General features: G+C 42.8%; 2 protein-coding genes across 4 annotated transcripts in view; both read left to right on the top strand.

Annotated features, from left to right (window-relative positions):
* The first annotated feature begins 428 nt into the window (after positions 1-428).
* LOC134639083 (serine/threonine-protein phosphatase 6 catalytic subunit-like) lies at positions 429-8,884 on the top strand. The gene is made up of 7 exons (XM_063490121.1): positions 429-529; positions 2,213-2,308; positions 2,450-2,515; positions 2,628-2,769; positions 5,740-5,819; positions 6,855-7,064; positions 7,871-8,884. The coding sequence occupies exons 1-7, from the start codon at positions 455-457 to the stop codon at positions 8,117-8,119; spliced, it is 918 nt and encodes a 305-aa protein (XP_063346191.1). The 5' UTR covers positions 429-454; the 3' UTR covers positions 8,120-8,884.
* Positions 8,885-10,757: 1,873 nt separating this feature from the next.
* Positions 10,758-26,014, top strand: part of golga1 (golgin A1) — a 29,123-nt gene continuing 13,866 nt past the window's right edge. For 2 of the 3 annotated variants that reach the window (XM_063489784.1, XM_063489786.1), the window contains exons 1-4: positions 10,758-10,940; positions 11,761-12,043; positions 15,166-15,256; positions 16,692-16,766. In XM_063489784.1, the coding sequence (XP_063345854.1) occupies positions 11,915-12,043; positions 15,166-15,256; positions 16,692-16,766 (295 nt within the window). In that variant the 5' untranslated portion in view covers positions 10,758-10,940; positions 11,761-11,914. The remainder of the gene's footprint in view (positions 10,941-11,760; positions 12,044-15,165; positions 15,257-16,691; positions 16,767-26,014) is intronic. The other variant, XM_063489785.1, reaches the window with a different exon arrangement.

The following is a 26,014-nucleotide window of genomic DNA, read 5'->3' on the forward strand; positions in this document are numbered from 1 at the left end:
TGATTTGTTGTTATTTTAGGGTTTACTTAGACGCACAATTTTCATGTATTTTTTCTGGGGGTTTTGGCAGCATTTTCATATTTCTAACTTGCATAATTTTGACAGGATATATTTTTATGGAGAGCAAAATATTTAAAGTTAAAGTTAAAGTTTATTTTTTCTAAGTTTATTTATTCTGGAATAATATTCCTGTCCGTTTTTATTCATATTTATATTTAAAAAACATTGTTTTAGTTTGTTCAATGAATGTTTATCTTGTTTGGCCCGCGACCTAAAGTGTGCCTTGAGTTTTGGCCCCCTGTGCAAATGAGTTTGACGCCCCTGGTTTAAAGTAACAGAGTTGCATATACAGTCACATCATATTTCGGTTTGTGACGAATTTTAAATGACGTTAGAGACGAAAACACTCCTCTCAAGTGTTGCAGGAAGTGACGTATATAACTGTCTGGGTACAATGGCGCCTCTAGATTTGGATAAATATGCAGAGATTGCAAAGCAGTGTAAATACCTCCCAGAAAACGATCTTAAGGTAAATGTGACTTTCTTGACGTGTTTCTGCTGAATCCGTGTTGTGGGCTGATAATAACGGCGCACTCTCACTCCTGCTGTCTGTTGGAATAGCAGAATTAGCTATAGCTAGCTAGTGATGCTAGTCTGTTGATTTCAATATCTCAGACAGTAAAATAATAATGTATCTTAGCTGTCATGGCATAGTTAAAGTTTAGTAACATCCTCTGAGATGGTATGGGAGCAGGAGCGACAGTGGCCTGAGGGATTGTTATTTTTCTGAAGGTACCACAATATCAGCAGTGAGCCGATGCTGCTAGCTGTTATCATATGGGCTGACCGCTGGGTTTTTCTCACCGGTGTAAAGCTGTACTCAGTCTTGGTTGGCTTCATACGATTTTAAGAGTAGTTGCAGTGACCAAGAGTACCGTTCCTTCCCATCCTTTCAAACTCAATTACACTCCCCCGTAGTAGCCAGTGACAGTTTCATGGTTGTTCTAGTTGGTGAAAGTCATTGTGAAACCGGGAGACTAGTCAAGCTGATCAGCGGTTTGTGAAAGGAAACAATAGTTAATGTGCACTCAAAGTTATTGTCAAGATCTGAATTTAAAGGAAACAGTCGTTCAGTTACTGTAAGTGACACTGACGGGCTACAAATATGTTTTTGGTGACACGTCACCTAGGGGCAGAGGAAAAAATCGATACAGCGTAGTGTCACGATACTCTACATGATGATACTTAAAAGGATACGGGGACACAAATTATAAATTTTTTATTAAATACACAATTATACTCTGGCAATACTGTGAACAATACGGCTCATCTCATGTCCCACCAACCGAAGATTTAGCTGCACGAATTTGCATCAGATTGGCTAAACTGAAAAACAGGAACAGGTCTCTCTTGTGCTGTTTTTTTTTTTTTTTAAGTCTTTCTTGTAATTTTATTTTAAGTGGTCTTGAGCAATAGTTGTCCAAGCTTTCTGAAGGTCTTTCAGAGTTTGTATTTTGACATTGGTTACTTTTTTGAACAAATTACAGATTTGATTAGCACGTCTCATTAGATGTAAACATCTAATTGGCAACAACTTTATTTTTCAGTGTGAACAATTCCCAGCGCATTGCTACACTTAGATGGAAAATCCACAGTGAAACACTATCAGTTATGACTGGCCTGGGTGGCTGTAGGTCAGGTGGTAGAGCAGGTCATCTACTGATCGGAAGGTTGGTGGTTCGATCCCTGGCCAAATATCCTTGGACAAGATATTAACAACCAGTTTCATCCACCGGCGTATGATCGTGTGTAAATAGTAGCTAGAAAGCACTTAAAACCAAGTGCTTGTGTGAATGTGGCACGTTGTATAGAGCACTTTGAGTCCTCCAGGAGAGAAGAAAAGCATTATAAAAGAATCAGACCATTTACAATTTACCTCCTCAGAGGCCAGATGTCAACATTATTAAAGCAGTGACTGAAACAGTAACAAAAGGCAGCAAACATCCAAGGAAGAGCATTAGCATGCGTAAAAAAGCCTGGTGAACTATTCTTGAACACCACTTGGTTAACAGGGCTCAGGCAGAATGAAAGTAGTTGAACTTCCCAGTTGCTTAGGAAATGCTTTAGATTCATACTTCTATTATGAAATTGGTCTTATTTACAAACAGTGAGTGGCTTATGTTTTCTGTCTGTTATGCTGTGATCTGTACAGAGGTTATGTGACTACGTGTGTGATCTTCTGCTGGAGGAGTCCAACGTGCAGCCCGTCTCCACTCCTGTAACAGTGTGTGGGGACATACATGGACAGGTAAAAATGGAGTCTCAAAACACCCTGATCACTGATGTTTCTAAGCAACATGTTTACACTGACTCTTAACATAGTTTTCACCTTTTTTAATGTTGGTCTGGGTTTTAAATAAATACCCGAGTGTCTATGTCTGTGTTCTAGTTTTATGATCTTTGTGAACTCTTCCGAACTGGTGGCCAGGTTCCAGACACAAATTACATCTTCATGGTTTGTTTCTTTTATTAAGTTTGGAACACATTTTTAGAAGCAGCTTTCTTAATTGGTTCTGTTTAACAGGTATGTTGGCACAGTGTCTGTAATAAACCTCCGTCATCTGTAGGGTGACTTCGTCGACCGAGGGTATTACAGCTTGGAGACGTTCACCTATCTGCTAGTGCTGAAGGCCAAATGGCCTGACCGCATCACTCTTCTACGTGGAAACCATGAGAGCAGGCAGATCACCCAAGTTTACGGCTTTTATGGTGAGTTTTGATTCACAGAGCTGATGAGGAGCAGCCCTTTTTTTTTACTTTGGAAAACAACAAATGAAATAATAATAATATAGAACTAACAAATAGATTGTGTCGAAATAGGACCAAAAAAATCAAACAACAAAACAAAATATTTTTTAAAGCTGTTTTTCACAATACTTAGTTTATATGACATGCACAGTACTTTGAAGAAGCATTTTTCTCCCTTCCTGATATAATATTTTTGCATATATTTCACACTAAAATGTTTAAGATCAAGCTAATGTTTATATTAGACAAAGACAACCCAATTGTTAAACTGATGGTTTTATTTATTGACAATCCAAACGTACCTGTCCCTATGTGGAAAAAGTCATTGCTCGCTCTTATTATCCACCTTTATGGAAAGGTGAGTACAGTCACACCCAGACCTGATTCCAGGCTGACCTCAGACTGGAAATGGTTACAAAGCCAACTAAGGCAAATCACGAGCACCATTATCCACAAATTGAGAAAACTTCAGTGGTGAACAGTGGCAGGCCTCCCAAAATTACTCCAAGGGCACATCAATGGTGCAAAAGAACCCACAGCATCATCTACAGAACTGCAGGCCTCACTCGCCTCAGTTTAGCTCAGTGTGCATGATACAACAGTAATAAAATTCTGCAGTGAAAAGAGATTTTGCAGAAATGGCATCCAAGGCACAACGGCTTGTCTCACATTTGCCCTGATCTTGGTGATCCTCAGGACTTTTGGGAAAAATTCAGTTCAATTTTATTTATATAGCACCTTGAGGCAACCATTGTTGTGATTTGGTGCTGTATAAATACAGTGGCTTGCAAAAGTATTCGGCCCGCTTGAACTTTCCCACATTTTTTCACATTACAGCCACAAACATGAATCAATGTTATTGAAATTCCACGTGAAAGACCAATACAAAGGGGTGTACACGTGAGAAGTGGAACGAAAATCATACATGATTCCAAACATTTGTTACAAATAAATAACTGCAAAGTGGGGTGTGCGTAATTATTCAGCCCCCTGAGTCAATACTTTGTAGAACCACCTTTTGCTGCAATTCCAGCTGCCAGTCTTTTAGGGTATGTCTCTACCAGCTTTGCACATCTAGAGACTGAAATCCTTGCCCATTCTTCTTTGCAAAACAGCTCCAGCTCAGTCAGATTAGATGGACAGCGTTTGTGAACAGCAGTTTTCAGATCTTGCCACAGATTCTGGATTGGATTTAGATCTGGACTTTGACTGGGCCATTCTAACACATGGATATGTTTTGTTTTAAACCATTCCATTGTTGCCCTGGCTTTATGTTTAGGGTCGTTGTCCTGCTGGAAGGTGAACCTCTGCCCCAGTCTCAAGTCTTTTGCAGACTCCAAGAGGTTTTCTTCCGAGATTGCCCTGTATTTGGCTCCATCCATCTTCCCATCAACTCTGACCAGCTTCCCTGTCCCTGCTGAAGAGAAGCACCCCCAGAGCATGATGCTGCCACCACCATATTTGACAGTGGGGATGGTGTGTTCAGAGTGATGTGCAGTGTTAGTTTTCCGCCACACATAGCGTTTTGCATTTTGGTCTCATCTGACCAGAGCACCTTCTTCCACATGCTTGCTGTGTCTCCCCCATGGCTTGTGGCAAACTGCAAACAGGACTTCTTATGGTTTTCTGTTAACAATGGCTTTCTTCTTGCCACTCTTCCACAAAGGCCAACTTTGTGCAGTGCACGACTAATAGTTGTCCTATGGACACCTGAGCTGTAGATCTCTGCAGCTCGTCCAGAGTCACCATGGGCCTCTTGGCTGCATTTCTGATCAGCGCTCTCCTTGTTCGGCCTGTGAGTTTAGGTGGACGGCCTTGTCTTGGTAGGTTTACAGTTGTGCCATACTCCTTCCATTTCTGAATGATGGCTTGAACAGTGCTCCGTGGGATGTTCAAGGCTTGGGAAATCTTTTTGTAGCCTAAGCCTGCTTTAAATGTCTCAATAACTTTATCCCTGACCTGTCTGGTGTGTTCTTTGGACTTCATGGTGTTGTTGCTCCCAATATTCTCTTAGACAACCTCTGAGGCTGTCACAGAGCAGCTGTATTTGTACTGACATTAGATTACACACAGGTGCACTCTATTTAGTCATTAGCACTCATCAGGCAATGTCTATGGGCAACTGACTGCACTCAGACCAAAGGGGGCTGAATACTTTTGCAAGCCACTGTAAAACTGAATTGAAAATGGTCTGTGGACTGACAAGACAAAAGCTGAACTATCTGGAAGGTTTTCATCTTGTTGTTTAATCTGATGTAAAACTAACAGCATTTTATAATAGACAACATCACACCAACAGTCCAATGTGGTGGTGTGGTGTGATGGTCTCGGGCTGCTTTGCTGCTTCAGGGGCCGGACGACTTGCCGTACTTGAATGAACCTTGAATTCTGCTCTTCACCAAAATCTGAAAAAAACAAACAAAACAAAAACAAGAAAAAAAACCTGAAGGAGAATGTCCGCTATCACTTCGTGGCCTTAAGCTGTCTCATCACCGACAAGTCCACCTCTGAATGGCTCACAAATAACAAAATAAGGTTTTGGAGAGGCTTACTGAGACTTTACTGGAATCAGACTGAGGTGCTTTTGCGTAACCTTAGGTAGGATGTTCATTATGGCTTGATGAAAAAACAACTATGCAGAGAATGGTGGGCCAGAATTCCCAACTTTAAGGTCTCATTGCTAGTTATATCTCTCTCACACACACACACACACACACACACACACACACACACACACACACACACACACACACAGGGTTAGTTAGCTTTTTCTCTTAATAAATGAAATTGTTATTTAAAAACTCTTTGTCTAATATAAAAACATGTTTAAACAAAACGAAGTAAAAACAGTAGAAAAAGAAGCAGAAGAAGAATGAAATCAACAGATGACATTGCTTCTGTACCACTCAGCTCTCTTTTTTATTCTTACAGATGAGTGCCAGACCAAGTATGGGAATGCTAATGCCTGGCGTTATTGCACCAAAGTCTTTGATATGTTAACAGTTGCAGCTGTGAGTATTACACTGTTAATGTAATTTGTACTGTTATTACATCTTTCCAGGTACATGACAGCTGCTTATGCTTTCAAAGTGATGTATGTAGGGAATGACAGCTCTCCAGAAGTGAAGCAGCTGTGCACACTAAACTGATGTGCACCAGCAGTTATCACAAGATACCAAAGGGAGAGGTTAGAGGTGCAGACCACGGCTGAAACAAGTCAGACAGTGAGACAAGAGAAGCAAAACTACATCAAATGGACCAGAGACAGACTGGTCAAAGACAAAGAAGCATGATAGCGTGAGGCCATCTCATCTTTTACAGCATCGACAGGAAGGGAAGGGGCTAGCAACTGAACTTTAGAAAAAGATCAAACGGCAAATGTTTGCGAATGCTCTGCTGAGAACGTTTTTCTTAGCCAACAGTTTCACCTTCCTGATGACGTGGTAGTTCTTAGAAATATGATCAGTTTGTTTTTGGTTCAGTTGAGGTTGAAGTTCACGTTTGTTTATTTAGTATCAGTTTATAAAAACGGCTTTCTCAGGCTGCTTGTTTTAAATAAATCCCTTTGCTGTCGGGTGAAAACCATGGCATACTTTGCTGTCGTTAACCACCAAGGAGTCTTTTAAACTCTGAAAATCACCCATCCCTTAGTCACTGTGAGACCTAAGTAACCAGGTTTAGTATTTCACAACTTTTTAAAAAATGTCTTTATCTTTGATGTCTGTGTTAAGTGCAGCCATGCACAGCTCGCAGCACTCTTGTCGCTCTCTAAACACTCGATGGAAGTCAACCTGTCACACACGGTTGCTCTCCATGTCACGGTGCACCATGTCAGAACTGCAACTCTTCAACTTGAGTAGTTGAAATGTTAAATTTCTTGTGTTTGGGTGCTTCACCGTCATGTGGCGCCTGTTTGCCATGTAGCACAGGGCCCCACATGGAACACTGGCTCGCACGTTATTCTGTGCTCGTGTAAAGTCTCAGAAGTATGACCCTATAACGCATCTGTGATTCCAAATTATTCTTCTTGGCTTGTTTTCTTTCAGCTGATGGACGAGCAAATCCTGTGTGTCCATGGAGGCCTCTCTCCAGACATAAAGACCCTGGACCAAATTCGAACCATTGAGCGGAACCAGGAAATCCCCCACAAAGGAGCTTTTTGTGATTTGGTGTGGTCAGACCCTGAAGATGTGGATACCTGGGCCATCAGCCCCAGAGGAGCTGGTTGGCTTTTTGGTGCCAAGGTCACAAATGAGGTTGGTTTTTTATACTTGATTACTTTTGATGATATTGATGTAATAAATGTCCTGCTACATGAAAATGTGTTTTTAGGTGTAAAATGATAGCTGTGAAAATATGCAGTTGGTTACTATTGCCACAGCTGTAGTCAGATTCCCATCTGTATGAACTCATTACAATTTTATCCTCTTGCTACATTCAAACTGTAGCAGGCCCCAAGCTACGCTTTACCTATACTCCCTTCCCCTTGCAAATGGAAGAGATCAAGCTGATCCACAGCAGTATGGTCAGCTGCTAAACTTTATTCATAATGAGCTGTCACCCTTGGCCTCTCCAAAGCCACAGGACTCTGCTGACACAAACTGTGAACAGTCTGAGGTTAACTGGGATCCAGACTTGGTGTATCAGCAGGCCACCGTAGCTGGATGAACATGTACTCCTGTATTTGAAGTACTTGTAAAACTAACAGCGTGCCAGAGACGCGTTAAATTCAACTTTATGTAAATGATGTAGTGAACATGAGGAGAGCGATATCATGTGAACAGCTGAAGTGAAACACTGTTTACCTGTTTGTATAGGTGTAAAAACAGTTTGTGGCAGAGAAGTAGATTTTTTTTCTAAATAACATTTTTCAGTAACTCCTTCGACCTCTCTTACTATGACACAATTGCAGTGTTTGGAGAAATTTCCCTTGCAAAATCAACTTCTCACTTGAATTAGTTCATGGCAGCAGCACAGGATTACTGCAGCCTTGTTTTGGGATTGTAATAATTTTTTTCCTCCTCCTTTTCTTCTCTCATTTCTTTCTTTAAAAAAACTGCAGTTCGTGCACATCAACAACCTGAAGCTGATCTGCAGGGCTCATCAACTCGTCCATGAGGGCTACAAGTTCATGTTCGATGAGAAGCTGGTAACCGTGTGGTCAGCTCCCAACTACTGCTACCGCTGTGGCAACATAGCCTCCATCATGGTCTTCAAAGACGCTAACACGAGAGAGCCCAAACTGTTCAGAGCAGTGCCCGACTCTGAAAGAGTCATCCCGCCCCGAACAACAACACCTTATTTCCTGTAAGCAGGTTAAAGCTCAAACACAGGCATTTGTGCAGTGCACAGTGCTGACGGGGACAGCTGCATCAGCACTTGAGAGCCCATATACATTTAATACATTTAGAGTATCTAGAGTGCATTTTTGGTGCCAAGTGTCAATTGCTACTCCCACTCTGTGCATTTAATACCATTATTCTGCAGCTTAAATCAGTACAGCAAAGGAGGCTTGCTGAGCAGTGTCACACTGCTGGTGTGTAACAGAAAAGAAGAAAGTTGGCTAACCCCTGTAAAATATTCATATTTATAAATCAACATAAGTTGTCACTGCTAAGCAAACTGTGCGCAGTGTCCTAAAGACTCTTCTAATTTAGTTTCTTATGTAAATACAGCTGCGTGTCAGAGGACAACGCACTGCACAAACGGAAACGTTGTATCTATCCAACCAAGTTTCAAAAGAGGTATCCTCCTCATGTGATATCATAAATGAATAAATATGTAAACCAGAGAGTTGATGTATTAAATAAAATGTATTCTTTCCTATCTTGTTGGAAATATCAGTATTGTTAAATCCATGGTACCAAAACATTCTCTGTAACTTTCAACAATCTGCTCTTGTAATTATATTTTTTTCTGTGTGTTGCTTTAAATAAAGAAATCCAAAAAATTCTGATTTAACGTTGCTGCTTGGAAGAAGAGCCAAGAATGACCCCTCGGTTCATCTGTACTCATGAGCTTAACATCTTTGGTATTAGTGCTATTTATGGTATATCCTGGATATTGTGAAATGCAAACACTTCATTTATTTTTGGAGTGTCATTTATTTAAGTAAAAGAAAAACCAAAAGTCAGGCACTGTGTTACAATTCATTTTATACTGAGTACATGAACACACAGGTGTTGTAAAAGTTACAGCATTTTGAGTTTCATGCTTTTAAATGACACCAACTCCATAAAAAATACACAGAAGACTGTTTTTTATGAAGCCATGATGGGGGGGGGGGGGGGGGGGGGTGTTCTATGATTTTTTTGCATGTTCATGTCTTACAATTAATCCCAAAAGGTTGAGCTGACGGATTTCTTCCTTTAGTAAAGCAGTTTCTTTATCATCTGGAAAAACTGAGACATACTGTTGAAACTGCGCTGTGAGGTTAAACTTCTTTACACAGGAGTTTCACAGGTCCAGCCCACTTAAGGTAAAGTGGACTGTATGTGGCCCATCATGTTAAATAAGTTTGCCTGAGCTTCCAATATATTTAGCTGTATGAAAAGTTGCATTTAAAATCTGCCACAAATGTTACTTAATTTATGCTTGCTACTTTTATGCAGTGCTAACTAAAGGGCTGCAGCCTTTGCTGTGTTGACACAGAATGAAAAAATGATGGTTTTTCTGTGTAAACAGGGCTGTGGGATGTCATTATCTTCTTATTGCTGAGAATTGTAGCACATATACAGTTTTGGAGATGCTCTGATGCAGTCATCTGCAATCAGAATTTGGCACTTTTCGGACTTGTTCAGATCCTTACACTTGGCCATTTTCCTGTTTCCAACACATCAAGTCTGAGGACAAACTGTTCAGTTGCTCCCTAATGTATCCCACCCTCTAACCGCCATGATGAAGAAATAATCAGTGCTATTCACTTAATGTGTCAGTGTTAACATTTTACAGAAATAAATGTAAAGGATTAAAGGATGAATAAATAATACTTCACAGTCGTCTTTGAAGGGTCTCAGTCATCCAGGTCATCGTAGTCTAAGGCGCTTGGACAGAAAAGCGTCTGGACTTCTTTAAGTTGCTTGAAGACGTTTCACCTCTCATCCGAGAAGCTTCTTCAGTTCAAGGGTCAAATGATCGAGAGTCCCAGATTTAAGCCCTGTGGGGTTAAACTTATGAACTTCACAGTTCATAACCAATCGGAATTTTAATGACTGCTAAAGTAATTGAATAACTGATTATTTATTTATTTTTGTCTATTTATTTAATGCATATACTCTGAACCCTAGACTTTCCGTACTAATACAGGGCAGCAAATCTCAGGGTATTCACTGGATTTCATTTTTCCAAGACTTACAGTGGCTATCGCAATCTAATCGGCGGTTATGACAGTAATTTTGTATACAATACTTTTATATACGGTTTCTAAATGTTCCTGCTGGTTTTACATATCGTTCATATATATATATATATATATATATGTATATATATATATATATATATATATATATATATATATATATATATATATATATATATATATATAGTAACCATTGTCCTTAATGTAAATATTTAAGAAAAATTGTGTATGTTTCTGTTCTGTGTCCTGTGTACTGTTTGTTTGTATATGTGTCTTTTTGCTGCTGTTACAACCAAATTTCCCCTTGTGGGACAATTAAAGGATTATTCTATTCTATTCTATATGTGTGTGTATATATATATATATATATATATATATATATATATATATATATTTATTTTTATTTTTTTTATTTTTTTTTTATTGAGCGTCTGTCTCAAAGCCACCGGGAATCCCCCGCTTCTGATTGTAATTGTGATTGCTCTTAGTGCCTACAGGGAGCGCTACATTTCCCCACCTCTAACTCCCTCTATCCAATGAGCAGAGGGCTAATCGTGACGTCTTCAGTCATCTGGGGTGATTACGTGTAAAGTCTCCTGTATGAGCTGTAGCTCGCTGACTAGCACTGGCTAGCATCCCGTTGGAAACACAAAGTCTATAGCTCATATTCCGGACTGCCACGGCTCCAGCCTTCCTTTCAGTGTTTGTAGAGAGCAAAAAAGGGCATTTCACCCTCGAGAACCACACGAAGTGACTTTTAATCGAAGTGAAAATGGTAAGAGGAAGGCGACTTCAGTGTACGGGCAGTGTAACGTCAGCTAGCACCACCGGTGGTAATGTTAACTCTTATTGTTATGGTTAGAAGAGCTAGATGGCTAGCTGTCTGTCAGAATAGACTCTCATGTCGTACTTTGTTTTTCCCCTTAATTAATTTAACTCTAGGTTTGTCTTTGCTGCAGTTTGCGACTAAACTCGTTCTTTAGCTGTTGGGTTGAGTAGGGTAGGATACTCTGGAGCCAGGCCAGGGGAACTGATTTAGTTAGGAACTGCCCAGAGTCAGGGACAGTTGTGATGAGTAACTGTAAGGTTTTCAGAGCTGCAAGAAAAGCCACATCAATGACACAAACGTTTAAAGGGCTGGTGCACTTGCAACAGGAACCACACAGAAACCTGCGGTCTCCTCGGAGTAACCAAAATGATTGGACTACTGTTGGAGCTATGCTGGCTTCCCCGTGCCATGTCTGATGGACAAACGGTCTGTTTTACTGCCAGTAAAAGTTTGTCAAATAGGGCTGTTAGTGGGCTGTAGTGTAGCCAAATGAAACAGCCAGGATTTTGCCCGTCATAGATATGAGTCCAGCACATCTACCACATGATGCCAAAAACTGTGGATCTTGTTCTAGACTCATTACAGCAATGTGACAGTTGTCAAGCTTGGGCTTCTGAAGAATGTATATGGTCTCCGTGTTAAACACACAAATAACACATTACATATCCTTCCCTGTTGTGATTTCCTAACATCTCATACCACAGTCACATGTTGTGCACTAAGCTTCTTCCTGGATATTTAATAACTTTATTTTCTCATTTTGTAGATGTAGCAGTATGGAAGTACTATCAGGAACCTCTCTCAGGTGTTACTGCATAAGGAAGTGGTGCTGTCTGAGGCGACACAGCAGGGAGCCTTAAACTCTGAGCACTGGGTGAAGAAACTGAACTGCACCCAAGAAGAGAAACTGAAAGAAGAATATGTTTGCTAAGCTGAAAAAGAAGATTGCAGAGGAGGCCGCCACAGCACCTCGGAGTGGTGTTCGCATACCCCGTACCATCAGCAAGGAATCCATCACCTCAGTGGGAGCAGACTCCGGGGATGACTTTGTAAGTTCTTTAGAATTTTGACAGTTTGGTTAATAACATAAACCAAGTTTATTAATAGGAAAAAAAGGAGGAGTAGACTTCAGACTTGTCCTTCTTTTTGCTTTAACATGACAGAAAACATTCATCTCTGGGTGGTCATTCAGTAACAGTTTGCAATATGTTTTCCTATATTACTTTAACATGTTCACCGGTCCTTGGAGTGCTGCTTTGCATTAAATATTAAATGACCATTTAACACAGAGATGATTGAGAAGTATTGTATCAGCAACAAAGTAAATGCATTTCACTTTGTTTCTTTATGCTTTTGAACTCAGTTTTTCTCATGTTGACTCTCATGCTTGTTTTTTAGTTTCATATTGTATTTCACTTATTTATTTGCTGTTCCCTGTTTTTGCTGTTCTGCAGTAGTGCATCTACTAGTAGGATTGCTTATGCGTGTAAATTGTCAGTGTCAAAGCTCAGATATGAAGGCCTCACTGTGCTTCTCTGGCAGCTCCTGTTGATGCTAAACACTGTGGCCCTGGTACATTAGTTATCCTCTGTGGCTGTCAGCAGAGCCATTCCTGGGTAGCAGGCCTTAGTTTTGATGGACATGCCTATAGTAAAGGTGATGGTGGAGTGGAGATGTGCTCTTTTGTACTGATTGTGTGTCTTCATGATCATATTTGAGTCCAGTCTTAAGACCAACACGTTTAATGCAATGCTGTGTGTATATTATGATATTGTACTTGATTGTTTTCCTTATTTAAGAACAACTTTTTAAAGACAATTGCTTCCATTATAGTTTGTTAATCAGATCCATCTCATTGTTAAAGCTCTTTTAGTAGCTCTAATAAGTAGCTCTCTCTCAAGAGAGAGAGGAAGCCAGACTCCTGAGGCTCAGGTACAGCTGACTAAATAATTTAGTGAAGTTGCTTAGTCGCGTTACAGCCAGCTGATATGTTACTTTGTGTTTTTGGTTTGTAGTATAACAAACATAGTAGCATAGCTGCACACCCTGGTCAGCTTGTCTGCACAACTCTTACTGCTGGCACATGTATTTTTCTGTCGTCCAATTTATTTTGTTAGAGCTTTCTTGCAGCTGACCAGCATTTGTCATGTGACCCAGCAGAACATCTTTCCATGAATTAAAACACTGGTTCTCAGATGGCATGCTGAGTCAAGTCCAGCCACCGCCATATTTTACGACAATACATCATTACTACATCTACAACTACACAAAAGTTAGGATAAACTGTGTTGTTGGGAGAAGTTGGCTAATGTTATCTTGGTGCCACAGGCTAAAGAGGGACTTGGAAACCAATCAGGCCTTCTGTTAGAAATCTAGCCTACTTTGAAAGGCACTGGGCCCGACCTATAGACGTCAAGACTTGAGGCGTCTGCGATGGTCTGACCATTGTGGCAAAATCTATGTTAATAAAACACTGAATTGATGGCAAAACAGTCAAAGAAAACTAGAAACACAATAACGGCAACACTCTCCAATAACATAGTGTAGGTGTCCTGGTACACTGAGATGCTTGAAAGGCTGTCAGTATTGTCTTTGTTTGAAAATACAGTTACAAGAAGAATTGATGACATGTAGGATAGCATAGAGGCCTTTTCGTGCGGACATGGATGCAGGTGTGCTTTGGTATATCTTGGACAAAATCTCAAATGACTGAACACTATAGAAGAGTGGCGTTCATCCCTCCAGTAGAGCTCCAGAGACTTGGAGAGTTAATGTCAGGACACACTCCAGAGCATATGCAGAGCTTTGCAGACTGTCATCTACATGTTGTAGCTGTTAACTGACACCAGCGGGCCGTGTCAAAAATATGTGGACTGTCCTGTACGCTAATCTTGTTTGTTCGTCTTCTTTGTAGTGATGTAAAAACAGAGTATGAAACCATTAAAGTCGTGCCATGCTTCTCAGGGTGTTTTTCCCTTTTGGTGCTTTATCCTGTTTCTCTCCCTCATGGTGAGCCCACTTTTCAGCCAGTCAGCATGTGTTCAGTACCTGTTGTAGTCAGATACTACACACAGACTTCCAGTGTGATGGCACCGGCTTTGCTGCTGCTTCAAAGTACAGGTCCTCTTCCACTTGCCTATGGTGTATCATGTAATGTTTCTAGATATAACTACTATGTAGTTATATCTAGAAAGTGGTTAGAAACAAGCCTTAAGTTTCAAATCCTGAATAGTGCTTACATTCTATTAAGTTAGACAACTGACCATGTTTTAAACTTAATGAAGACTAAACAGTCCATATCTGTCCCACTGTGAGATTTGTGTTGAAGGTCATGGAAACTCGCTGCTCTTTGTTAAAACTTCTATCAGGAATGTTGGTGTTACGTTTAACTTTGGATACTGATGTTAAATATCTGGTTTGTTCTCGCTTCTACCATTTAAGAAATATTGCCAGGTTATGCTTGGCAATATTGGTTTCACACTCTGACCTTGTCATTCATGCTTTTACTTTATTTTGTCTGAATCATTATTAGTTAGCTGCCTCAGCAAAACCTCCTGGGAACCTCTTTTACTGGATGTTCAGAGTGTTACTGTGAGACTTCTGACAAAGTTGTCCAATTCCACTGCTGATTTACTATTAACTTCAGAGTCCATTTTAAGATTCTGGTTTTGACCTCTAGAGCTCTGCATGGACACACACCAGTGTGCATAAGCAAACCCTCACATCCATACGTCTCCAGCAGGTCACTGAGGTCATGTGATCAGAACCAGTTGACCGTCGATCACACTAGGCTGAGACCTAAAGGAGACGGAGCTTTTGCAACAGGGTCCAGGCCTCTGCACACTCTCCCTCTGAGCCTGGCATCTGTAGACTCGCTGATCACATTAAAGAAACAGCTAAAACTCATCTTTTTAAACTTGCATTTGTGTAACTTTTTGTTTTTATGTTCTAACATTATTTTGTTGTGAAGCACTTGATGAAGTCTGTCATGAAAGGTGCTATATAAATAAAACTTTGTTTTGCTGAAATCGTGAAATATTTGGCACTTTTTCTCTATAAATGACTGAAAATACTGGTAAATCAGAGTGGCTGTACATCTTCTATTATTCTAACCAATTGATTGACCAGTTCCACTTCTATAAACGTCTGTTTTGTTTTAATTTATTTTCAGGCATCTGATGGCAGCAGCTCCAGGGATGACCTTCCTGCCCAGCTCCTCAGAAGAAATGATCAGATCCGGAGGCTGGAGGCCAAGCTGTCAGGTATGATCTACAAGACTAATGCAAGCAGCTGCAGTGATGCAGTGTGCAGTTTTCAGGAGCAATCTGAGTTCAATTTAAATGCAAGTGCACCCTGTACCAGTAATGGAGAAGGCTGTAAGCAATATAGCGTGTCTTAACTGATAATAATAATAATAATAATAATCTGAGAACATCTAAATGATTTCAGTTTTATCTCACACAAGTTCAAGATGCATATGTTAAATATAGAATTATAATGAGTACAGGTGTTTGAGGATTAGCTGCATTAGACTGAGGCCTTTCAGCCAGGAGAAACCATGGAAACAAGCAAGAAAATCATATATACAAACATGCATTTAGACTTTTTATGGTCTTGGTAATAGAGTGTGAATGCTTCATGTTTATGAGCCTCACAGCACGACTGTTACTGCACAGCGTCAAAGCTGGGCAGCATGAATACTGGAGTTATTGTGAGCGTGTAAAGTATATTATATGACTAAGGCAAAAGTCTGTGCTTAATCCCATTTCAGTCAAATGGCAAACAGGTTTGAGTAGCAGGTGGGCGGGGCTGAAACGGATTTTTCAGAGCTGTTTGGCTCTCAGGGATTACGTGTACATGCATCGACCTTAATATGTGACACATATGACAGAAGATGAGGAAGAGCCTGATAGGCCAGTTTGAAGCAGGGTAGCTGACTTCTCTGCTCTCCATGCTGCAGTGCACAGACTGATGGCCATGAAGTGATTGTGTTAATGTCTCAGTGTGAATATTATTTTTAGTATTTAACTGTGTGTGGCTTGTTTTTCTGTTGTAAATAAATATTGAACTACTTCTTTTTTCTTCTCAGAATAATGACATTTTTTTTCCTTTAGGCAGCTTTAATGACTTTCAATCCCTAGAAAAAGGTTAAAGGTGGCAGATTCTCACGCAGCCTTTAAACCATTATGGTTTTCTCAGATAAGCAAGTCATCAGTATTTTTACCTTCCATTATTTCTCAACCATGTTTTCCCTTTTGTTTTCCCCCACTCCTTCTGTTCACCTCCTCTCCTGCTTCTCTCTTAACTGTCATCTGCCTCTTTCTCCTTCTTTGTGTGTGTGTGTGTGTGTGTGTGTGTGTGTGTGTGTGTGTGTGTGTGTGTGTGTCTCTTTCTCTTTCTTTGTGCGTGTGTGTGTGTGTGTCTCTTTCTCCTTCTTTGTGCGTGTGTGTGTGTGCCTCTTTCTCCTTCTTTGTGCGTGTGTGTGTGCCTCTTTCTCCTTCTTTGTGCGTGTGTGTGTGCCTCTTTCTCCTTCTTTGTGCGTGTGTGTGTGCCTCTTTCTCCTTCTTTGTGCGTGTGTGTGTGCCTCTTTCTCCTTCTTTGTGTGTGTGTGTGTGTGTGTGCGCGTGCCTCTTTCTCCTGTGTGCGTGTGTGTGTATTGTTGATACCCCACCCTATCACCCTACTTCCCAACACTAGACTACGCTGAGCAGCTACGAATTATGCAGAAGACCAAGGAGAAGCTTGAAATTGCATTAGAAAGGCATCAGGATTGTACGTACCTCTACTCTCCTCCCAATTAGCTTCCTTTCTGTCTCCTGTCTGTCAGCTGTACTAAACATTACCTGACACATTTTCACTCACAGAGATGGTTCAGGGTTCCAGATGCTAATATCTTTAGAGGGTTGATGTGGAAGTGCTTTTTTCTTTTCTTTTAATCTAAAGTAGGATTGGGGTTTTTTCATACCACTGGTATGTAGTGTTCAGAGCACTGATTCCAGAGCCATGCTTTGTCTGTCACTTTGCTCTCAGTTTGTTTGCTTTTGCTAAGTGGTTTCTCGAATTTGCCAGAAAATATAGCAGCAGCTCCAAAGTCAGACTAATAAAACCAAAGCTCTCACACACAGTGTTTGAATGTTTGTTATAATAATGGTACACACACCCAACATTTGTTACATTCTGGTCTATTAAACCTGGTACAGCCACCTATATATTTATATACTCTTTTGTTGGGCTGTGTCTCTGACATTGTTTTAAGTTACTCTGTGATGAACTAAAAACGGGGCTGGTAAGAAATATCAAAACCCGAATGCACGGTTGGATTGAACAACAAGACCAACTTGCTTGTGACTCAGTAAGTGTAGCAATAGAATTTTTCCACTTTGTTTAGAGAGGAAGATTTGGGAAATTGGTCTGTGTGTAGCTGCTGCGTGTGGCAGATGCTGATGCAAACAAAGTTTTTATACCTGCTGTAATACAAGCAAAGCTAAATATATTGGAGTATGCAAATGTTATATGTTCACACTAAAAGCCTCGAGCATTAAACACACACACTGGCAGAACCTCCTTTTTTTTAAGTTTAGTAACAGGTGATTTGCAAAATCTTTAAAAGTTAAAATTGACTTTTTGGCCATCTATTTTAGCAAACTGACTCAGTTAATCTGGAAACACTTCAGTTTGTCCCGTCTCTACCTTTGAATACACTCCAACCTCAGCATCTTGGGTTGCAGCTGCTGATTTTATTCCTTGTTCTGCTCTGCAGCCTTCATGAGGGTCATGCAGGTTCAGGTAAAGCGACCCTCATGCTCACAGCAGATCTCTTTTTTTTTAAATTATATCTTTATTTGGATTGGACAAGTAGAGATAGGAAAACATAAGGCATCTGCATAGCAGTATACAAGAAACATATGAGCCAAGTCCATTCCGGGTTTTTAGATTTAGTTTAGGAGAGCAGATGATAAACAACAATAATCAACAGATACATATTACCCTCCTTTGGCCATTACTGGGAGAGTTGTTCACCTGCTCTCCAAAGGGTGATGCTTAGAACACATTACATAGAACTATAAGCACAAATTGGGGGGAGGTCCGTGCTGCTGTCATGGTAAACAAGTAAATAAATAAACGAATAATAATAGTACAAAAAAAACAAACAAAAAAAAAAACAGGTAACAGTAAAAATCAAGTGAAGTCAGCTCTGGTGGGGGTAATAAATTGTATCCAGTTGTTCCAAATTTCGTAGAATTTGGCCTTTTGGTTTCTTAGCAAATATGTCAATTTTTCCATCCTAAATATCTCTAGAGTGATCCCAAACCAGTCCTCTAGTGTAGGCTGGACTGGGCTTAACCATCTTCTAGTAATTGTTTTTTTACTTGCCACCAAAAGTAATTGTGCCAACTTAATCTCACTCTTACGCTCCAGAAAGGGGACCAGACCCATGTATAAAACCTTAAAATCTAAAGGTATTTGGACATTGAAAACTGCACTTAGAGAGGTCTGGACACCCATCCAGAAATTTTTTAACTTGGGACAATCCCAAAAGACATGAAAGTGGTTAGCCATGGTCGAGCCGCATTGTCTCCAGCATTGCATATGGACCCCTTTGTATCTCTCCTGATATGGTGTCTTGAAATACCTAATGATATTCTTCCAGCCATGTTCCTTCCAGCTCATAGAACTGGATGTGGCCCACTGACAGTGCCAAAGATTTTCCCATTCACCCCCAGAAATAACAATCCCTGATTCCCTTTCCCATTTATCTTTGATGTATAAAGTATTATCTTCGCTGGCACTAGAAAGAGCTTTGTATAATTTGGAGATGGATTTAGTAGGAATCGTGGTTGTGGCATTTTTCAGAATAAGGAAAAAATGCGACTCAACATCACTAAAGTCGGACAATTTGCATTCATGATCAATATATGATCTCAGCTGTAGATACCTGTGGAAATCGTATTTTGTCAAATAATGGTTTTCCCGCAGGGCCTCAAATCTGAGCACAATATTTATATGAGTAAGAGAGAGGAAAGTCGTAAGGCCATAGGATATCCATGCTTTAAAATTAGAGTCATGTCTATTTGGGATAAAATCTGAATCGAAAGCAAACCACCTGAAAATTTTTAACATTTTATGTATCCCACAAATGCTAATTACCCTCTGCCAAACTTGGAGGGTGTGAGTTAGCCAGGGGTTCCCCAAGGTTTCCAGCCGACACATTAAACCCTTATCTGCCATAGCAGCTTGTAGAGGGAGCCGGTCCACTAGGCTGGATTCCAGTTCCTTCCATCTAGCTGTATATGTTTCGTTGCACCAGTACAGGAGAGGGGTTATTTGAGCGGCATAATAGTAGTTCCTGAGGCAAGGGAGGCCCAATCCTCCCTTTTCCTTGGGGAGCTGTAGGGTGGCATATTTAACCCTTGGCTTTCGGCCCTGCCAGATAAATCTGGAGATCCATTTATCCCACTCAATAAATTGATAATCACACACTTCTATTGGCAAATTTCTAAAAAGGTAAAGCAGTCTGGGAAGCATATTAATTTTAATTGCGGATATCCGGGAGCTGAGACTCAAAAAAGGGACCAGATTCCATCTATGCAGATCATCTTTTATACTTGCAGATATTGGCTCATAGTTTGCCTGGAAGAGCCCCGAGAGGTCTGCAGTCAGGTATATTCCCAGGTACTTGATTTTCTCATTATCCCAATTTATTTTAAATTTCCTACGTAAAGCTGTAGAAGCTGTGTAATTTAAGGTCATCACCTGTGTTTTTGAAATGTTAATCTTATAGCCAGATAACTTCCCAAAATCAGTTAAGGTAGACATCAACTCACTAAAAGACCTCTCTGGGTCCTCCAGGCAAACCAATACATCATCGGCGAACATTGCTACTTTATGTTCAACTCCTGATAGTGCAACGCCCTTAATGTTGTAATTTTGTCTAATCGATTGGCCTAATGTTTCTATTAATAAATCAAAGAGAAGTGGCGAAATTGCACACCCCTGTCTACAGCCACGTTCCAGGATAAAAGGTTTAGAGAGATCGCCATTCACCTTAATTCGGGCTGAGGGTTGAGCATAAAGACCTTGAATTATTCTAATAAACTTATCTTGAAAGCCAAACTTCCCCAGAACCTTGTATAGAAATACCCATCTGACGGAGTCGAAGGCTTTCTCGGCATCTAAACTTCCTATTGTGGAGGTATGTAATAACGACAAGAGAGGTCTCAGTGTCTCACTCCAACTTTATTAACTGACTCTCTCAAGAACTTCACAAACAGTAAGCGCCAAAATCTCCACCCCAGCACTTCCCTTCAACTTGGGTGTGAGTGGAGCCACCTGGTGGTCCGCCACACATACCCCCCCCTGAACACACAGTTAGGTCTCCATTCAGTCCAGGACCCTGGGCCTAAGCAAACGGCCCGAACGACTGAACCTGGGAGGGAGAGAACAGGCAGAGGAAGGTCCATCCTGTGAACGAGGCTGGTGAAGGCGAGCAGGAAAGGCAGGAGGAGGCACAAACGCCGGTGGTCGGGGGGTAATCCTGGGGGGAAAACCAGAGCGTGTTAACCCCGTCGAAGGAGGGCGGCCACGGCGAGGGGCCTGGGCCGGCACTACATGACTGTCCGGAAGAACATGTGCAGGTTTAAGTCTGTCAACACACACAGTCTCCCTACGACCCCCAAAATCCAAAACAAAATGTTTCTGGCCCGGTTCGATAACCCTGAATGGGCCGTCATACAGCGGCCGCAGCGGTGTCCTGTGGGCATCGTGCCTGACAAAAACAAACTTAGCAGTCTCTAAAGTCTTTGGAACAAAAGTGTCAGCCAGGCAATGGTGCACCGGACCAGGAACCCGAAGCGAGTGCAAAAGCGGGTTGAGAGACAGCACCGAGGGATCGAAGCAGGGGGGAGGGTTCTCGGGCAAGAATTCTCCAGGCACGCGGAGGGGCTGACCAAACACCAGCTCAGCTGGGGAAGCGCCGAGATCCTCCTTAACCGCAGAGCGCAGCCCAAGCAAAACCCACGGGAGGCGGTCAACCCAATTGCCATCCTTTAAGGAGGCGCGAAAAGAAGCCTTAAGCGACCGGTGGAACTGTTCACACATCCCATTAGCTTGCGGGTTGTGTGCGGTTGTGCGGTGGACCTTGGCCCCCAGTCCATCAGCCATGGCCGACCAAAGCTCGGAAATGAACTGGGGGCCTCTGTCTGAGGTAATGTCCGCGGGGGGCCGAAACGCGAGACCCAGGTTGACAAAAACGCCTTGGCCACCACTGCCGCGGTAGTGGATGCCAGGGGGACCGCCTCCGGCCACCGGGTGGTGCGGTCAACAATAGTCAAAAGGTGCGTAAAACCTTGTGACTGCGGCAGAGGACCCACCAGATCGACATGCACATGATCGAAACGTTTGCCGGGTATGGAGAACTGCTCCAGGGGCGCCTTGGTGTGTTTATGAACCTTCGCACGCTGGCAAGGAATGCACGCCGCCGCCCATTCCTTAACCGATTTGCGAAGGCCCGGCCAAACAAATTTAGAGCTGACCAGCTTAACAGAGGCCCAGACCCCCGGATGAGAGAGAGCATGTACAGAGTCAAAAATTTGACGACGCCAGGAAACGGGAACCACCGGGCGGGGGCGGCCGGTGGAAACATCACAGACCAGGAGGGGACCGCCGTCCTGCACGCGTCTGTCCTCCAGTATGAGGCCCGTCTGCGTGGATTTAAGCGCGAGGATGTCTGGGTCACTGCTCTGATCGGCAGCCATGGCGGAGTAGTCTACGCCGAGAAAGACGGGTTAAACCAGCGCACGGGACAAACAGTCAGCCACATGATTGGATTTACCAGCCACGTGCTGAATGTCCGTGGTAAACTCAGAAATGGCTGCCAACTGGCGCTGCTGGCGTGCACTCCATGGATTAGAAACCTTGGACATGGCAAACGTCAAGGGTTTGTGGTCCACGTATGCGGTAAAGTGACGACCCTCAAGAAAAAAACGGAAATGACGAGTCGCCAGGTGGAGAGCCAGTAGCTCCCTGTCAAAAACACTGTAATTGCGCTCGCTGTCACGTAGCGTACGGCTGAAAAAGGTGAGCGGTCGCCAGACACCCGAGATTCGCTGTTCCAGCACCGCACCCACCGCTATGTCTGACGCATCGGTGGTCAACGCAATCGGCACCGACGGGGATGGGTGGGCCAGAAGGGCAGCATTAGCTAACGCCGACTTAGCATCAGAAAACGCTTGGATGCTTTCCGGAAACCAGTCAACGGAGTCATTAACCTTCTTACCTTTTAACGCCCCATAAAGGGGCTTCAGCAGATGCGCCACTCTGGGGAGAAAACAGTTGTAAAAATTCACCATCCCCAAAAATTCCTGCAGTGCCTTAACATTCGTGGGACGCGGAAAATCTGAAACAGCCCGGACTTTGTCAGGCAACGGAACTGCGCCCTCGGCGGAAATACGGTGCCCGAGGAAGTCGAGAACCGGCAACCCAAACTGGCATTTAGAGGGATTAATGATCAGTCCATGCTCCACCAAACGCCGAAAAACCTGACGCAGATGGAACATGTGTTGCTCCTCCGAGCCGCTGGCCACCAGTATATCATCAAGATATACAAAAACAAAGGGCAGCCCGCGCAAGACCGAGTCCATCAACCGCTGGAAGGTTTGGGCGGCACCTTTCAGGCCAAAAGGCATGCGCAGAAACTCGAAAAGGCCGAAAGGTGTAATGACGGCGGTTTTAGGGACATCCTCCGCGTGCACGGGAACCTGGTGATATCCCCGCACCAAATCGATCTTCGAAAAAACCGAGGTCCCCGCAAGATGGGCGGAAAAATCTTGGATGTGGGGAATGGGATAACGATCGTTCTCTGTGACATTATTGAGACGGCGGAAATCCCCACAAGGTCGCCACCGACCGTCAGATTTGGGCACCATGTGTAACGGGGAAGCCCAGGCACTATTCGAACGCTGCACGATGCCCAGGCACTCCATGGTGGCAAACTCTTCCCGAGCGACAGCCAGTTTGGCAGGGTCGAGGCGGCGCGCGCGAACACCGAGGGCCCTACTGTAGTTATGTAATGCTCCACCCCGTGCTTCGTCACAGTGCTCGAGAAAGTGGGGACAGTGAGTGAGGGAAACTCAGAAAACAAACACTGAAAAGCGTCACCCGAAACCACTGAGTTAGCATGCACCACGGGCTGAGCACCCCGAGTCAAACAGGGTAATGAGGAAAATGACACAGCATCAATTAAACGTTAGCAACATCAACCAGCAGTCCGTGAGCACAAAGAAAATGAACGCCTATTATAGGCACAGAGCTAGCAGCAACAACAAAGTTCCACTGAAAGTCACGGTCATGAAAGCAAACAGTCACCAACCTTTCACCGAAGGTTTTGATGGGAGAGCCATTAGCCGCAGTTAGCAACGGTCCGCAGCCCTCAGCTAGCCTGTCCGAGCCAGCCGGGGGAAGAAGGCTCTTCTGTGAGCCGGAGTCCACCAGGAAACGCCTCCCCGTGCATGAGTCCTCTATGAAAAGCAGCCTTTCCTTGTTGCCAGCGGTCGCGGCTGCTACAGAGCGCTGGTGTGCCCGTTTCCCTGGGTCTGGAAACTGCAAGGCGGGAGACAGCGCCGTGCCTTCGCTCCAGAACGCTGGTGATAAAAACAAAGCCCTTTACCGCGGTGCCGCCGTGCAGCGATTCCAGCCACCGTGGACGAGTCGGAGGGCCCCTGGAGCATCGGTGAGGGGGCGGGGGAAACCGCTGGTGAGTCCGGGATAATCGCCTGGACGCCAAAACTCCTGGTAGCCAGGAGGATGCGATCCGCCTCTTCCGCAAGGGAGCGGTAATCCTTCGTGGCCAATAGCGGGGAGTTGGCAAGGCCAGCGCGCACTGGAGCCGGCAGCTGTCGGAGAAAGAGGTGGGTGAAGAGGAATCCTCCGTCATCCACGCCCAGTAAGGACAGCATGCTCTCCATGAGCTCGAGAGCGGTGCCGTCGCCCAGGCCCGCGAGTGAAAGGAGTTTCTCGGCCCGCTCAGCATCAGAGAGGGAGTAACGCCGCAGCAGCAGCCCCTTGAGGGCGGTGTACTTGGCTTGGGCTGGGGGGTCCCGGAGGAGAGTCATCACGCGGCGGGTTGACAGCGGGTCAAGTGAGGCCACCACATGGTGGTATTTAGTATCGTCGGCTGAAACTCCACGAAGCGCAAACTGAGCTTCTACGTGCACGAACCATGAAGGAGGGTCGTGAAGCCAAAAATCCGGCAATTTAAGCGCCACAGCAAATGCAGCCATCGGCGGAGGTGGAAGTCCAGCGGCAGCCGATGCTTCCAGGCCGGAGCTGGCCTCGTCGTCGAGCCTTAGCATGTTCGCCACAGGGGTCACCAATGTGGAGGTATGTAATAACGACAAGAGAGGTCTCAGTGTCTCACTCCAACTTTATTAACTGACTCTCTCAAGAACTTCACAAACAGTAAGCGCCAAAATCTCCACCCCAGCACTTCCCTTCAACTTGGGTGTGAGTGGAGCCACCTGGTGGTCCGCCACACTATTATTGATTGAATTTTATTTTTTTGTATTTGAGTAGAAATGTGTAGTATTCTCTTAATGTTGTCACTTGTTTGTCTATAATGAATAAAACCAGTCTGATCTAAATTGATGAGGACAGGTAGTAACCAATGTTCCCTCTAAGCTGCGCGCGTGCGCAATTGCGCACTGCTGTCACGGTCTCTGCGCAGAAAAAATCTGAGTTGCGCACAAAAAAAATCTAACCTGAATTGAAATTAAAGTAAATATGTTAACAATTCTGTTTTGCAGTGTTAGTCAGTAAGTGACTGGCTGCTCCCGTATGGGATTAGAACGATGCCACCTTATCCCATAGTCCAGCCAATAATTCACATTCATATATACGCAGCTAATCAATGTCGTTGAGAGGCTATGACAGCGTCCTTATGTGCCGACACCGGTGTTTTAGCTAGCAAAGCGGCGTGACTGATGTGGAGTGAAGCCATGTTAATGACAACATGTACAAACATTGGAGATGTGAGCAGGACAGACGGAACAATTGACTGAAAAAGTGTGGACTTTATACCAGTTTTTAAATTGTGTTGATAGGCCACGTAAAACCAGAGTTATGATAAAAATATATTCAATGTTTGGTTTTCTTCCTGAATACTGTCGTTGTTTATATTTACTGCGGGAAGAAACGGTAAAAACGGCATATTATAAGGAAAACGCTCGAAAACACTCCGTCTGTGAGCAAAAACAAAACCAAAACACCCCTCACCCTTTCCCATTGGTCGAAAAATGTACCATGTCGACCAATCAAAACATGGCATTTGTTGTTTAGGTCGGGGGGAAGTTTTAGGAGTGACGGCGGTGTTTTGAGATGTGAGAGATTTGCCACGTTTAGCACAAATCTTGTGTAGTTAGTGTGTAGTGTAGTCAATAGTTATGTTGTGTGTGTCAGAACAATGAGGCGACTGCTGAATGTTACAGGTGTTACAGGAGTGATACATCTCCTGTTGTCAGGCCTGCAGGTATCAGGCTGTTGTTCTCCTTTATCTCATAGTGGACAGAAATTATTTTTTGGGTGGCACAAATAATTTGTGTGGCATCAGATTTGATGCAGAACAGCTGATTGTTCTGTAAATAGTTTGAAATGTTTATTTAAAAAAAACGCATTTTTAGGTAAACAGCTGCAAAAAACTTTGTTGTTTGCAAAACTCAGTTACTTTTTTGAAGAAGTAACTATATAATTAATTACCCAACATTGGTCATTATATGAGCTTGTATTTTGCAGACAGAGAGTTACAGGACTCTCTCCCAGACCACACACTCATACTCATAATAAGTCAGAGCTATATATATATATATATATATATATATATATATATATATATATATATATATATATATATATATATATATATATATATATATATATATATATATTTTTTTTTAAAGAAAGCAATAAAGTTGTGTTTTGTTATTTTTACTTCCAATAGTGTTAACATACTACACAGGTCATGAACAAGA

Source organism: Pelmatolapia mariae, linkage group LG12, assembly GCF_036321145.2.
Source record: "Pelmatolapia mariae isolate MD_Pm_ZW linkage group LG12, Pm_UMD_F_2, whole genome shotgun sequence".
Classification (NCBI taxonomy): Eukaryota; Metazoa; Chordata; class Actinopteri; order Cichliformes; family Cichlidae; genus Pelmatolapia; species Pelmatolapia mariae.